This window comes from Panthera onca, chromosome A2, assembly GCF_046562875.1.
Source record: "Panthera onca isolate mPanOnc1 chromosome A2, mPanOnc1 haplotype 2, whole genome shotgun sequence".
NCBI lineage: Eukaryota > Metazoa > Chordata > Mammalia > Carnivora > Felidae > Panthera > Panthera onca.
The window spans coordinates 4,952,184-4,967,213 of record NC_138340.1 but is presented as its reverse complement, the minus strand read 5'-3'; the positions used below and the strand labels follow the sequence as shown (position 1 = coordinate 4,967,213).

Here is a 15,030-nt window from a genome sequence, read left to right as displayed (position 1 = left end):
AGGGTCAGTCCTGCTCCAGTATTTAAGCTGTTACCAGGCATGGAGGGGTGGGGTTTGTTGTAAACCGGTCCTGCCTCCACTGGGGGATGCTCTCCTGTTCCCTGAAGCCCCACCATGTTGGTGATGGGGAGAAAAGTGTCTCAAACCATGCTGTTCAGACTGTCCTCATAGAGGAGTGCAGGGAGAGTGGGGGCCAGCTTGTCCTGTTCCACAGTCTCCTGTACCTCCTAGATGCTCAGATGGGATTCAAAACAAGATGCCTTAAAGAATCCCACACCTCACAGACTCGGTTCTGGGGTAGCACCATTCTGCCCAGCCTACACGGCTGATGCCTGCAGGGTCTTTTTTCCTTGGGGTGGCACTAAACCTTCTTCCCACAGTACTCCAGGGTGGGGACTGCTCTCTCCCAGTCACCCCTGAGATCGCTACTGGGCCCCGGGACTGGCTCCCTCTCCACGAGGCATGTGTACACCGCAAGCTGCAAGAGAAAGTCTTGCACCCCTGAAAACTCTAATCTTCAACTCCTGAGACTTTGCAAAGTACAAACTGGCACTCTCCGTATTTCTCGTTCCCCCTCCATGGTCCAGAGATGTTTTTCTCTCGTCCGAACACAATGCCATACTCCTACAGCCTCTTTCTCTCCCTTTTGTGTCTCCACAGAAGGGGTCCCCTCCCCTCCATGCCTGTGCTGCCCGTTTTACCTCTCCCAATCCACATACATGCACCTCAGTCCCGCCAAGCTGTCTCCTTCCACCTACAAAGATGTTTCTATCACTCCCCAGACCTATTTCCTGGGTGTTCCAAGTGTTCTGACCCCAATACAGCTGTGTTTGAGGGACCAGGAAAATCCTTGTCCCACTACTTCTCTGCCGTCTTGACTCCAGTCTTTTCTGTTTTAATGTGTTTTTTCGAGAGAGAGAGAGAGAGAGAGAGAGCACACGCAAGCAGGGAAGGGGCAGAGAGAGGGGGACAGAGGATCCCAAGCAGGCTCATAGTGACAGCAGCAAGCCTGGTGAAAGTCTCAAACTCACCAACCATGAGATCATGACCAGAGCAGAAGTCGGACGCTCAACTGACTGAGCCATCCAGGTGCCCCAAATTGTGTAATTTCTTTAGCCGATTGGGGGTGAGACAGAGAGCTGCTTGCATGTTTGTATCTGACATGCACTTTGTTGGATTATTCCAGAATATGGGTGGATTTAGGCATCCGTCCATTTCACCTACTTTGTTACTAGGCAGACCCAAAGCCACGTTACAACCTGCCCCTCATGTTTTGAGCAAAGCCCAGACAGGGTTGAACCATATTCTGGCCCCACTTGGTCTACTCGCTGATGGCGTCAGACTTGCTCAAAAGGCCACCCCGTCGCCCGGAGTCACCAACAGGTCTGGGGAGTCTCTCGAGCAACCTGTTTGCTTGGGGGTCATAACCATCAGATGTAGCAGGCGTGGAGCCTGGGAGCCACTATGCTTAGATGCTCACACAAATGCTTCATTTCTATGAAAATCAGAGCAGGGGGAAATAGTCCTAGCTTGGACTATTTCTGCCCCTATACTGACACAGTTGTAAGATATCATTTTTAATGGTATTTTGGGGGAGAAAGGAGCAATAAAGACAAATATGACTGCCCCCCTCCCCAGGCCATCATGGAACTATGGGTGTGTTTTTCTGGTAGGAACCTCTTCAGCCATTTAGAGATAAGTATCTCTGGGGACAGTGGAGAAATGGTGTGTTCTAAACCCAGATTTGTCTCCTCCTCACCCGTGCCTCCCAGGTGACTTGGATGAAGATACAATCCCGGAAGAGGAAATTGTTTCCCGAAGCCAGTTCCCTGGGAGCTGGCTGTGGCGCATAGAGGAACTCACTGAACCTGAGAAAGATGGGTAAGGCTGCGACAGCCCCCCCACCTTAGCCCACCCCCCAGGCCAGCTCCTATAGCGGCCCCATCTGGACCACTTCATTTGCATGCACCCCATGCCTCTCTTTTCTGGAATCACTGGGCAACCCCACAACCCAGACTAGAAAAGAAATCAAGAGTCAGGCTCCCTCTGTGTGCCCAGCCCCCACTCCTCCCTCCAACCTACCCCTTGGGGCCCCTCCACACCAGCTCTCCCCCCCAGGCCCCTGACACCTGCCTCTTTTTAATACCCCCACTTCTCCTCCATCCAGAATCTCCACAAAGACCATGAATATATTTTTGAAAGACTCCATCACCACCTGGGAGATTCTGGCGGTGAGCTTGTCGAACAAGAAAGGTGAGAGAAGGTGGTGGCCCCATGCTCACGAGTCAGGGATCCCAGGGCCATTGGGCATTTTCTCATCCCATCCAGAGAGATCCCCTGTTTCTTGGTGGCTGACACACTGCTCCCAGGTGACAAGTGGGGGTGTCAGATCCTGCTCTGTGGGTGACGAGTCAGCGCTTTTTGTAAATAGATTTTCTTTCGAGAGCAGTTTTAGGTTGGCAGCAAAATTGAGGGGAAGGTACAGAGAGTTCCCACATACATCCAGTCTACCCACCCCCGACGCACACAGTCTCCCCCGCGCAGACGTGCACTATCAGCATCCCTCACCAGCATGGCGTATTCGTGACACTGACACGCCTGTCGTCACCCCAAGTTCATCATTGACATGAGCGTTCACTCTCAGTGTTGTACGATCTACAGGTTTGGACACAGATATAAGGACATATGTCTACCATTGTACTATCATACAGAATAATTTGCAACAACAAACACCCTTAAGGGGTGGTGTTGACAGGGTGATGGGTAAATCCATTAAGAAAATATGAAGGAGGTAGCAGGATGAAATGTATGATTGGCACATTGGCGGCCAGATTGTGAAACTTGGCAAAAAAAAAAAAAAAAGGTAACCAGGGGGTAGGGGGCCCACCACACAGGGAGCTGGGGAGCCCTGGCCTAATGGAGGTGGTCTCAGGCAGGCCTCAGAGCAGGGTGAGGAGAGGGAGGCACTAATTTTAAGGCAGATGTGTGATACTTTCATGTGATCATTTTGAAAAAATCAACGTGAATGCAAAAAAAAAAAAAAAACCCATGATGAACAAAATATCTCCATTGTAAATAGAAGCCAGCACTGAGCTGAGCCATCACGGAGTTTGAGGCAAGAGGGAAAATGAGTGCGCCCCGCCCCCACCCCCCATGCCTGATTTAGGTACATTTTAAAGGTTAATTTTTTCGCTGAGCATTAAAGTAGGTGAAAAAATATTGAAACATTAAAAGGGAGGTATGTTAGGGGACTGGGGTTGCTCTGTCTGTTAAGTGTCTGAACTAGGCTCCAATCATGATCTCACGGTTCATGAGTTTGAGCCTCATGTTGGACGCTGTGTTGTACCAGGTACAATTTTTTTAAAGTTTATTTATTTATTTTGAGAGAGAGAAAGAGAGAGATACAGCTTGAATAGGGAAGGGGCAGAGAGACGGGGAGAGAGAGAGAATCCCAAGTAGGCTCTGAGCAACCGGCCAATGCAGGGCTCGAACTCATGAGACCCCGAGATCATGACCTGAGCCGAAACTAAGAGTCAGATGCTTATTGACTGAGCCACCCAGACGCCCTTTACCTGGTACCATTTTTAACTCCCAACACATTATCTCATTCAGTGCTCACAAGAACCCTCTGAGGCTGGTACATTTATTCTCCGACAAATGAGGATACTGAAGCTAGGGAAGGCAGGTCACTTGCCCAAGATCACCAGGGGATGAACCTTTCAGGAACGCCATCTTAGAGGTTCAGAATTTATATTTTAGGATGGTTACCAGTGGAACTTGGAACTTTTAGACTCCTGAGATACCATGAATGCAAAGAGTCAGCAGAGTTACAAGCAGGGAGCTTCTCGAGCTTAAATGTCTGGATTCAAATTCCAGGTCCGCTAGGCAGCTGTGTGGCCTGAGTCAAGTTACTCACACTCTCTGTGTGCATCCATAAAACAGGCATAATATGAATAGTAGCCACTCAAAGTGTTGTGCAGAGAGTTTTTTGAGTTAATACGTGGGGAGCCCTTAAAATGGTGCCTGGCACGTTACAGATGTTCGATGAGTGTGAGTCATTATTGAAGCCAAACATATTTTATTTTTGTAAATTTTTTTTTTTTGAGAGAGAGAGAGAGATCTCGAGCAGGTGAGGGGCAGAGAGAGGGAAACACAGAACCTGAACCAGGCTCCAGGCTCTGAGCTGTCAGCACAGAGCCCGATGTGGGGCTCGAACTCACAAAACATAAGATCAGACATGAGCTGAGGTTGGATGCTTAACCGACTGAACCACCCAGGCGCCCTGGTTGATTTTTTTTTTAATTAATGGGTTTTCTTAAAAAAATTTTTAATGTTTATTTATTTTTGAGGGAGACAGAGACAGAGCATGAGCAGGGAGAGGCAGGGAGAGGGAGACACAGAATCTGAAGCAGGCTCCAGGCTCCAAGCTGTCAGCACAGAGCCTGACGCGGGACTCAAACTCATGAACTGTGAGATCATGACCTGAGCCGAAGTCGGACGCTCAACCGACTGAGCCACCCAGGGGCCCCTAATTAATGGGTTTTCTTAAACAATTTAGGTTTACAGAAACAACTGAGAATTACCACTCACTCCTCAATTCCCCCCAATTCCCGTCTCTAACCCTTTTTTGCATTAGGTGGTACCTTTGCCAAAATCTCTGGGACAACACTGATACATCATCATCAACTGCAGTCAAAAGCTAGGGTTCCCTTTCAGTGATGTACCTTCCGTGGGTTTGGACAAACATGTAGCTGTCCTTCCAGGGTCACGGAGAGTAGGCGTTTCTCTGCCTCAAACATAACACGGATGGTGTGTCAGAGGTCACTCTGTGTGTGGTTCTCTCTCGCTCCTTCCAGCTTGTTCAAGGGAAAAGCTAAGTCTGGTGCAAGGATGTCCTCATCTCCTCTGTAGGTCTTGACTGACTTGCATTAGCAAGGAGAGAGCAGGTCTGCTTTCTGCAGGCACAGCATGAGCTGGCCAGTATTTAACAAAACAAAACCGTTTTGTTTCCCTGGAGGTAGCCTCCTGTTTGTGGTGCAAAAGCTGGTTTTTCACCCACCAGAGTAAATTAAATCTGGCTTTAAGAATGTGAAAACAGAGGGGCGCTTGGGTGGCTCAGTCGGTTGAGCATCTGACTTCAGCTCAGGTCATGATCTCACAGTTCGTGAGTTCGAGCCCCGTGCCAGGCTCTGTGCTGACAGCTCGGACCCTGGATTCGCTTCAGATTCCGTGTCTCCCTCTCTCTCTGACCTTCCCCCATTCATGCTCCGTTTCTCTCTGTCTCAAAAATAAACATTAAATATATATATATATACATTAAATATATATACATTAAATATATATACATTAAATATATATACATTAAGTATATACATATACATTAAATATATATATATATATAATGTGAAAACAGGGAGCGGAGGGTGTCCGGGTGACTCAGTTGGTTAAGTGTCTGACTTTGGCTCAGGTCATGATCTCATGGTCCATGGGTTCGAGCCCTGCATCGGGCTCTGTGCTGACAGCTTAGACCCTGGAGCCTGCTTCAGATTCTGTGTCTCCCTCTCTCTGCCCCTCCCCCGTTCCAGCTCCGCCTCTCAAAAATAAATAAACATTAAAAAAATGTAAAAATGAATAGTAGATAAGAAATGATAACTACCTCCCGTGACTATAACAGACCCCCCGAGAATGATGAATAATGACTGTAGGTTAGCAAATAAGGATTTTGTTCAAGTCTCTATTTTTTTCAACACTGAAGAATAGACACACAAAAATTATTAAATTATAATATATTTCTTTTTTAACTGCATTTTAAAAATATTTACTTATTTTTGAGAGACTGAGGGAGAGTGGGGGGCGGGGGGGAAGAGAGAGAGGGAGAAAGAGAATCCAAAGCAGTCTCCACACCGTCACCTCAGAGTCTGACGCCAGGCTCCAACTCAGGAACCTGGAGATCATGACCTGAGCTGAAATCAGGAGTCAGACGCTTAACCACCTGAGCCAACCAGGTGCTCCAAATTTTAATACACTTCGTGGTGCAACACTATTTTTATTTATTTTTTTAGTGTAATATTTTTTTTAACGTTTATTTATGTTTGAGACAGAGAGAGAGCATGAACGGGGGAGGGGCAGAGAGAGAGGGAGACACAGAATCGGAAGCAGGCTCCAGGCTCTCAGCCATCAGCCCAGAGCCCGATGCGGGGCTCGAACTCATGGACCGCGAGATCGTGACCTGAGCTGAAGTCGGACGCTTAACCGACTGAGCCACACAGGCGCCCCTAGTGTAACATTTTTAATATGATAAAGCTTTTGCACATTTTGCTTGCATCAACCCAGTGCTTGAATATAGGCTATAGCTGTTGAATCACAAATTAACCATTGCTTTTGCAGTCATTTTCACTCCTGTAGATCAGCACTGTCCACCAGAAATATGATGCATATCATTTTAAATCTTCTGGTAGCCCCGTAAAAAAAGAGGAGGTGACATCAATTTTATTGTACATTTTTTTAACCAGATGTCTCCAAAACATTATTCTTTCAACATGTGGTAAATATGTTAAAAAATATGTTGAAAAATATGTTGAAAAAGGCATCATCAGACTCATAATAATGTTATAACCATCTGTTCATATTTGAGAATAACCTATTAATACCTCAAAATTATGAAAGATACATTTACTTCATCATACTAAGCCTTTGATGTACCATATATTTTATACTTGCAGAACATTTCAATGAGGGTGCTACCATTTTTCTTTTTTAAGATTTTAATTTTATTTGTAAGTCATCTCCACACCCCATGTGAGCTTGAACTCACGGCCCCAGATCAAGAATCACACCCACCACTGACTGAGCCAGTCAGTGGAAAGGCACCCCTAGCCTTTCATTGGAAATACTTTGATCTGTATTGTAGGATTTGCAAAATGTACAGCTGAAAAGGAAGGTTGGCATATGCAAATTGTTCCAAACATGTGTTAAAAAGTTTTCTGAGCTAGCCACATTCCAAATGCCCAGGGACCAGAGAGAGCTCAGGCTACCATTTTGGAGAGCCCAGGTATGGACCCTTCGGGTGTGCTCGAGCCCTTCCCCCTGCACACCTACCTGTGAGTAAAACTACAAGAAGAAAATGGAAACCGTACATCACAGTGACTCCCAGCTGCCACCACTATCGGTAACGTGTCACCTGTGCAATTGTTTAGCCCCTGGGCTTGCACAAACACAGGCTGAGCCTGACACACCTCTCGCAGTGAGGGGTAAGCACTGAGAGACTGTCCACCTCCTTCCCTTGACACTCCACTCCTGGGCAGGGATCTGCGTGGCTGACCCCTATGAGGTCACGGTGATGCAAGACTTCTTCATCGACCTGCGGCTACCCTACACTGTCGTGCGCAATGAGCAAGTGGAGATCCAGGCCGTGCTCTACAATTACCAGGACGTTGGGGAGCTCAAGGTGGGTTCCCGCGGGGGCAGAGGTACGGTGGAGAGCTTGGAAGATGGCAGGTGTTGGGGGGGAACCATGGCACATGCCCCTTGACTGATACTCTTTCCCTGGAAGGCGAGGGTGACCCTGATCTACAACCCAGCCTTCTGCAGCCTGGCCACCGCCAAGAAACCCTATCAGCAGATTCTGAACATCCCAGCCAAGTCCTCAATAGCCGTGCCTTTTCTCATCGTGCCTCTGAAGGTTGGCCTACATAACGTGGAGGTCAAGGCTGCTGTCAACAATCATTTCATCTCGGATGGTGTCATGAAGACCTTGAAGGTCGTGGTGAGTCCTTGGGGCACCTGCAGTCCCTTGTCCTTTGGGAGAGGCTCCTGTCTCCCCATGCTGTCAACCCAGGTTGGAGACACTGACTCTGAGACACCAAGAGTGTCCAGTGTCCAGCTTAGGATGCTTGGGAGTCCTGCAAGTTCGGAAGCAAGGCCAGGATTAGGGTGAGTAAGTGAGGAACATACATTTCTACACTTTCTTAGTGATGAACATTCTCAAAAATAATACTAGATCAAGTCATAAATAAAAATAAAGCCTGTGGGTGACTGGGGTGCCTGGGTGGCTCAGTCAGTTAAGCATCTGACTTCAGGTGAGGTCATGGTCTCACAGCTTATGAGTTTGAGCCCTGTGTTGGGCTCTGCGCTGACAGTGGGGAGCGCAGAGCCTGCTTTGGGTTCTGTGTCTCCCTCCCTCTGTGCCCCTCCCCTGCCCCCACTCACACTCTGTCTCTTTCTCTCTCAAAAATAAACATCAAAATTTTTTAAAAAAAATAAAAAAATAAAAGGCTATCATCTTTATTAATATTTTCAAGCAAAACGTGAGGTCATGAGAGCAACAATCTTTTAACGCAATATTGTAAGGAATCAAAATTAATGCCAAAAAACCTGTGATGAACAAAAGATCAAATTTTAAATAGAGACAGTGCCAAGTCAAACCATAATTGGAGCCTGAAGCTAAAGGAAAAATGAAGGCTCCCATCCACATATCTTTTTTTAATGGTTGAAATTGTTTGGTGGTTAATTCTCCCCCAAAAAGTTAAAGTAATTGAAAAAATATTGAAACATTGAAAAGCAAACGCTTTAAAACTCACAGTGTTATTTTACAGTGAAGTGTCTTATTTATACTCAAAACAGAATTTACCATAATATTTCTTTCCTGACTTTAATATAACCAAACTCGAATTTTTTAAAAAGATTTTATTTATTATTTTTTTAACGATTATTCATCTTTGAGAGACAGAGAGAGACACAGAGCATGAGTGGGGAAGGGGCAGAGAGAGGGACACAGAATCGGAAGCAGGCTCCAGGCTCCAAGCTGTCAGCACAGAACCTGATGCGGGGCTTGAACCCACGAACTGCAAGATCATGACCTGAACCAAAGTCGGATGCTCAACCGACTGAGCCACACAGGCGCCCCTATTTTTTTCTATTTTAAAAAATATTTATATATTTTGAAAGAGACAACAGAGTGCAAGCAGGGAAGGGGCTAAGAGAGAAGGAGACAGAGAATCTGAAGCAGGCTCCAGGCTCTAAGCTCTGAGCTGTCATCACAGAGCCCGACATGAGGCTCAAACTCATGAACTGTGAGGTCATAACCTGAGCTGAAATCAGAGGCTTAACTAAGCCACCCGGGCGACCCAAGATTTTATTTTTAAGTAATCCCCACGCCCGATGTGGGACTCGAACTTACAACCCCAAGGTCAAGAATCCCATGCTCTTCCATCCAGGCAGACAGGCACCCCCAGGAGCACAATCTTAATTATCCCTTTTATCAGGGGTCCCAGGGTGGCTCAGTGTGGCACCAATGGGAAGAAACCCCAGAGGGCGCCGGAGCCTGCACAAGGCTCCCCAGAGCCAGTGTGTCCACAACTCCCAATTCTGCACCCTCTGATGCTGGTAGCTTGAAATCTACTGTGGCAGGGATGTTCGCAGGATGGAAACTGCCAGTGCCACAAATCAGGATCTTTTCTTCCTGGAGAGATGGCTACCAAATGTTTACCAGCATGCCACGGAGGAGACTGGGTCTCCAAAGGAAAATGTGTGCATTAGTACCAGCTTCAAGGAGAATGTGTGATGGAAGGGCACAAACAGCAGCAGTCCAGCATGGAAGGAGAGCTTCACTTGGGACATTGATAATAAGATAGCCCCTAGTTTAACTGAGCGCTTACTAAGTGCCAGGCATTGTACTCAGCACTTTATGCACATTCTTTTATTTTAAGGACATTTGAGAGGCAGTGGGGGTAAACTGACTCCCAGTCACAGAACTAGGATGGGTGATGCCATCGTGCCCATGCCCTGCTGATCAGCTGTGTCTGTTCTTTTATTCACCTGACTTCCCCCTCCCCCATCCCATCCCAACACTGTTCAGCCTGAAGGGATCAGAGTCGACAAAACTGTGGCCGTTCACACACTGGATCCAGAAAACCGGGGCCAAAGTGAGTCATCCACAGCAGAAGGGTGAGACCTGGGGGTGCGGGGTAGGGGATGAATCAGGGCCTTGTGGGAGAGGGTGACGCCATGGGTCCCTCCCATTCCACTGGCAGACGGAGTGCAGCGAGAGGAGGTCCACGCCGCAGACCTCAGTGACCAGGTACCAGACACAGATTCAGAGACCAGGATCCTCTTGCAAGGTGAGCTGCCACTGACCCTCGCCCAGGAAGGCACAGCTCTGGAGAAGGGGACCTAATTTCTCCGAATTCTGGGTGTATATACCACCGTGCGTCCCCTGCCTCCACTACAGCTAGAACAGCAGGCCACCTCCTTGATCTGTTTTATAGAGGGTTCCAGGCAGTATTTAGTTCAGCAAATAGCCTTTGCTGATAGAGAAGCTTAAATGAGAAACAGTATAGTTCAAGAGCAGGAAATTCTGGAACTAATTGCCTGAGTTGGACGACTGGAGCCAGAAGGGAAAAGAAGTTCCTGGAAAAGCACCTTGTAACCTGTAAGCTGTAAGGTTTTGGGGAGAGACCCTTGGTTTTCTCATCTGTGATGGGGTGAATAATAGTACCTATATCAAAGGCTTGTTGAGAGGATTAAATGAGATACTGTCTGATGTTTCTCTAGAACAGCGCCTGGCAACAGCATGAAGCATGATCTAAGTATTGGTGACGATTGTTCTAGAATTAATCTGCCACTTGTAAGAGGCTCAGGGAGCAGATTTCTGTGAAGCATAAGACCCCCTTCCCTACAAATGTAGACACCCTCCCCACTCCCCTACCCCCGCCTCCTACTTCCTACCATCACGTCCCCTCAGCCCCCAACTGCCCCTGACCTCTTTGGCACTGGCTGCCTGGAGCCTGGGATCGCTGGGGACAGCCCTGACCCTTCTCACCCCACCCCATGGTGGGTGAGTTGCTTGAGCCCTGTCCTCCCGCCTGGTTGCAGGGACCCCGGTGGCTCAGTTGACAGAGGATGCCATCAACGTTGAGCGACTGAATCACCTCATCATGACCCCCTCGGGCTCCGGGGAGCAGAACATGAAAAGCATGACGCCCACGGTCATTGCCGTCCATTACCTGGACCAAACGGAGCAGTGGGACAAGTTGGGACCCACAAAGCGAAAGGAAGCCTTACAGCTCATCAAAAAAGGTGGGTCTGCCTGGGAGATCCTCTCTGCTCCAGCCACCTCCAGAGCAGGGTCCTCCCTGAGACCCAGGCCCCTTTCCAGGCCACGCCCTTCCTCTAAGCTCCTCCCCTTTCAGGATCCCTTCTTTTCAAAGACCTCCCCTGACCTTTGCCCTTTCTGAGACCCTGGGCCCCTCTGAGCCCTCTAGAACTCCCTGTCTCACTGAGGCCCCCTTGCCCTGAACCCCCTTGAGATCCTTCGTCTCTCTGAACCCCTCTCCTCTGAGAACTCCTTCCCCTTTTAGAAGTCCCTTCCGCTCTCCCAGACTTCCCTGCTCAGCCCTGAGCCCCCTCATTCCTCCCTGAACCCCTGTCTCGCCCCCCTCAGAGAATCCTTGTCCCCTGAGCCCCTCCACTCAGCCCCTGCTCCTCTGGAGACACTTCTGGCTTCCCTGCAGGGTACTCCCAGCAGCTGGCCTACAGACAGGACAACTCGGCTTTTGCGGCCTTCCAGAACCGGAAAGCCAGCACCTGGTGAGCGGTCTGGCACCCCACTGAGCAAGGCGGCCTTGGGTGGTCCCGCCAGGTCTCGCCCAAAGGGCCCTATGCTATGGACCCTCAGCCCACACAGATGAACCGCCCACCTTGAGCTGCCACGTGGCCTGTGGACATTAAGCGCCCCCTGTGGCTAGGCTGGCGCCTAACTTGGGTGGGGAAGCTGGGCCAGCCTGTAGGCCCCGCCCCTCTCTGCTCATTGGTTTCCTGGAATGGCAGTCTCTGGATCCCGGAGGCGATTGGCTGACGCTTTGTGCCGCCCACAGGCTGACAGCCTACGTGGTCAAGGTCTTCTCTCTGGCAGCCAATCTCATTGCCGTTCAGGCCAGTGTCATCTGCGAAGCTGTCAAATGGCTGATCCTACAGAGGCAGAAACCCGACGGGGTCTTCCAGGAAGATTCGCCCGTAATTGCCCAAGAAATGACTGTAAGAGGCAAGGGTTTAGGGCAGGCTGGGGGGAGGGGTGGCTGTAGTCACAGGATAGACAGGAGAAAGGCTAGCCCTTTGGCTGAGAGTGTCACTATTCCATCTCAAAGACTAGAGGCCTTCAGAATCTAGTGCAAAACAGAAGTCCCTCCCCCTTCATTCAGAAAATATAGAACAACTCACAGCTGTGGTTCTCTAAATGTGGTCTCCAGGGCAGCAGCATCAGCATCACCTTCAAACTAGTTAGAAATGTATTTTCTCAAAGCTGGACTCAAGATTCAGGAATCAGACACTTCAGGAGGAGGGCCTAGGAATCAGTTGCTACAAGCCCCCCACCCCCCGCCATATGATGCTGATGCATGCATAAGGTAGAGAATCATTGCCTTAGCCTGACCTTTCAGGCTTCCAATCTCACACCATCCCCCTACCCCCATCCACATGCCATCTGTACTGAAAGGAGCCTTGCTGTATCCAGACACAGGGCCTTTCACATGCTGTTCTCACTGTCTGGCATGCCAACCCTGGTCATCCTGCAGGGAAATCTTTCCTGATCTCCCCAATTGAGTCACACTCCCACTTTCCAATCTCACTGCCACATCCACTTCTCCTCCTGCACCGCACTCACCAATTTGTAACGATATGTCTATGGGTGAGCCAATTGGTTCATGTCTGTCTCCCCTACTAGATGGGGAGCACTGTGGGGGTGGGACTGGTGTCGGGTTCTTACTCACCATCTTTTCCACAGCATGAGCAACAATTGCTGAATGAATGAATATTGAAGAGTGTGGCCCACCTAGGGAGAGACACTGAGGAGATTCTCACCCCTGCCTTGACCTGCTGACCCTACAAGAGGTTTGGTCAGCATGTGGGGACATAGTGGTCATACTATCCTTATTTCCTGCTTCCCATTCTAGGGTGGCTACCAGGAGAATAAGGAGAAGGATGTGTCCCTCACAGCCTTTGTTCTCATTGCATTGGAAGAGGCTAAAGATATTTGCAATGATCAGTTCAACGTAAGTGTCCACCCACCCTCTCCTTCTCGCCTCCCTACCCAGGGCACATCACCTTGGTGGGTGAGGTGTTACATTCAGGTGATTCCCAGTCCTCCCAGTGCAATAGCAGCCACCACAGCAGCCATAATGCCCATAAAACCATAATAATTCCCAGCATTTTTTGAGCATTTAACTAAGATGCTCATCTAGGTGCTGCACATGCTAAGTCCTGTAATCCTTCTAAGAGTCCGAGACGTAGGCTACTCTTCTTATCCCCAGGTTACAGAGGAGAAAACTAAGACAGAAAGAGATCAAAGAATGGGTCCTTTCTGCCTGCTTTACCCTGTCCAGAGAGTGTCAGCCAATTTCAACAAAAGCCCCCTCAGCCTGCTTTCCCCATCACTGCTACATGATCAGTGCAGCATACCTTGCTGCTTCCCTTTAGAAAAGGCACAACCCAGACCCAAGAACACATCAAGGCTACTCTCTTAGTTCAGGAGATCTCTTAGGAAATTTTCCAAGGGGCCCATGCCCCCAAAAAGGAAATGATTACAAATATTGGCTCACGGCTGTCTCTTTTTCCTCTGGTTTTGGTTCTGAAGCAGAGAAGCTTGGAAAGACGGACTCCCGAGAGTCTCTGCAATTACTCCCTCTGCTTTGTCCTGGGGTTTGAGAGTGGTTTGTTTGACCTTAGCTTGCCAAGGTGGAGAGCCCAGGATTTTACCTCAGGCAGCTGCCCCTCCCTTCATCGGACTCAAGATAGAGGGGACAGGGCTGTTGACTTGAGGGCCTCAGAGGGACCCAGGCCGTTCTGGGCCCAATAATTCCTCTCTCCCTGCCACCCAGCCTGCCCAGCAGAACTTGGCTGCCTTCCTTGGGGAAATAGCCAGACCAAACCTAGAGCTTTCAGATTCCCATAGGGTAAATTCTGATTGGCCCACCCCGGGTCAGGTGGTCATACCTGGGCCAATCAGCTGAGGGCAGGAAGTAGGTCTTACTGGGCAAATATGGCTGCTTCCACTGTGGCCGAGTGAATGAAAGACGGAAGTTTCTGCAAAAGTCAAGAGTAGATGGAGAACAGGCAGCTGGGCAGGGAAGCTGGGCAGCTGGGAAAGGATTAGTTTCTGCTGCAAGGCACCAACATTTTCTTCTACAAAATGGCAACACTGTAGCAGGATTCTTGCAGAGAGAGTCGTGACATAGAGGCTTATTTTCCAGGAAGCAACTTTATTCGTGCCAGCAGGCTCAGTTGGGTTTATACCCTAAGAACTGAGCCCCTAACTCCAGGTGGCATAGTGTTTTACATATCTTTTACTCCTTTGTCTCCCATATATGGTAACACACAAACATGCAGTCTGATCAAGGGATCTCATGTTACAGGGTCATGAGGGATGTCAAGGACTCTTATAGCCAGGTTGCCTGAGGTTTTGTTTTTGTTTTCTTTTGTTTTTCCTTAGGGAGGGGCCCTACCACAACAGTATAACTGAGCATAGCATAGGCTATAGAAGCAGATTGCTGGGGTGCAGATCAGGAGTGTGCTGGAACTAGGGTGCCTGGGTGGCTTGGTCGGTTGAGCCTCTGATGTCAGCTCTGGTCATGATCTCCCTGTTAGGGAGTTCCAGCCTGGTATTGGGCTTTGCGCTGACATCTTGCACCTTGGAGCCTGGAGCCTGCTTCTATTCTGTCTCTGTCTATCTGCTGCTGTCCTCTCTCTCTCTCTCTCTCAAATACCAATAAACATTAAAAAAAAAAGTGTGCTGGGATCAGTCTGTGAAAGCCAACCGTTAAACTTCCAGGACTTTCACAAGCTAGTTGTTAAACGCAATCATTCTTTTCAAGCAAATTATGTAAACTGACTTTAGACTAAACGCTAAGCATTAAAAGCAAAGGTAAGAAACACTAAAACTCATCACTTCCTGATTGTTTCATTACTTTCCCTCATTATCTATGACAAATCTATCCATCTCGAGGTTATGTACCTATAAGGTGGAAATGCTATCTAATT

At 48.6% G+C, this 15,030-nt stretch overlaps 1 protein-coding gene and 1 long non-coding RNA gene across 2 annotated transcripts in view; one reads left to right on the top strand and one right to left on the bottom strand.

Moving 5' to 3' along the window:
• Positions 1-15,030, bottom strand: part of LOC145713220 (uncharacterized) — a 53,195-nt gene that overhangs the window by 27,801 nt on the left and 10,364 nt on the right. The gene's annotated exons all lie outside the window — the stretch shown is intronic.
• LOC132675338 (complement C3-like) overlaps positions 1-15,030 on the top strand; it is a 45,403-nt gene that overhangs the window by 20,578 nt on the left and 9,795 nt on the right. The window contains exons 18-27 of the mRNA XM_078443495.2: positions 1,773-1,881; positions 2,168-2,253; positions 7,305-7,447; positions 7,553-7,765; positions 9,857-9,923; positions 10,032-10,118; positions 10,873-11,076; positions 11,511-11,586; positions 11,874-12,033; positions 12,948-13,046. Of these exons, the coding sequence (XP_078299621.1) occupies positions 1,773-1,881; positions 2,168-2,253; positions 7,305-7,447; positions 7,553-7,765; positions 9,857-9,923; positions 10,032-10,118; positions 10,873-11,076; positions 11,511-11,586; positions 11,874-12,033; positions 12,948-13,046 (1,244 nt within the window). The remainder of the gene's footprint in view (positions 1-1,772; positions 1,882-2,167; positions 2,254-7,304; positions 7,448-7,552; positions 7,766-9,856; positions 9,924-10,031; positions 10,119-10,872; positions 11,077-11,510; positions 11,587-11,873; positions 12,034-12,947; positions 13,047-15,030) is intronic.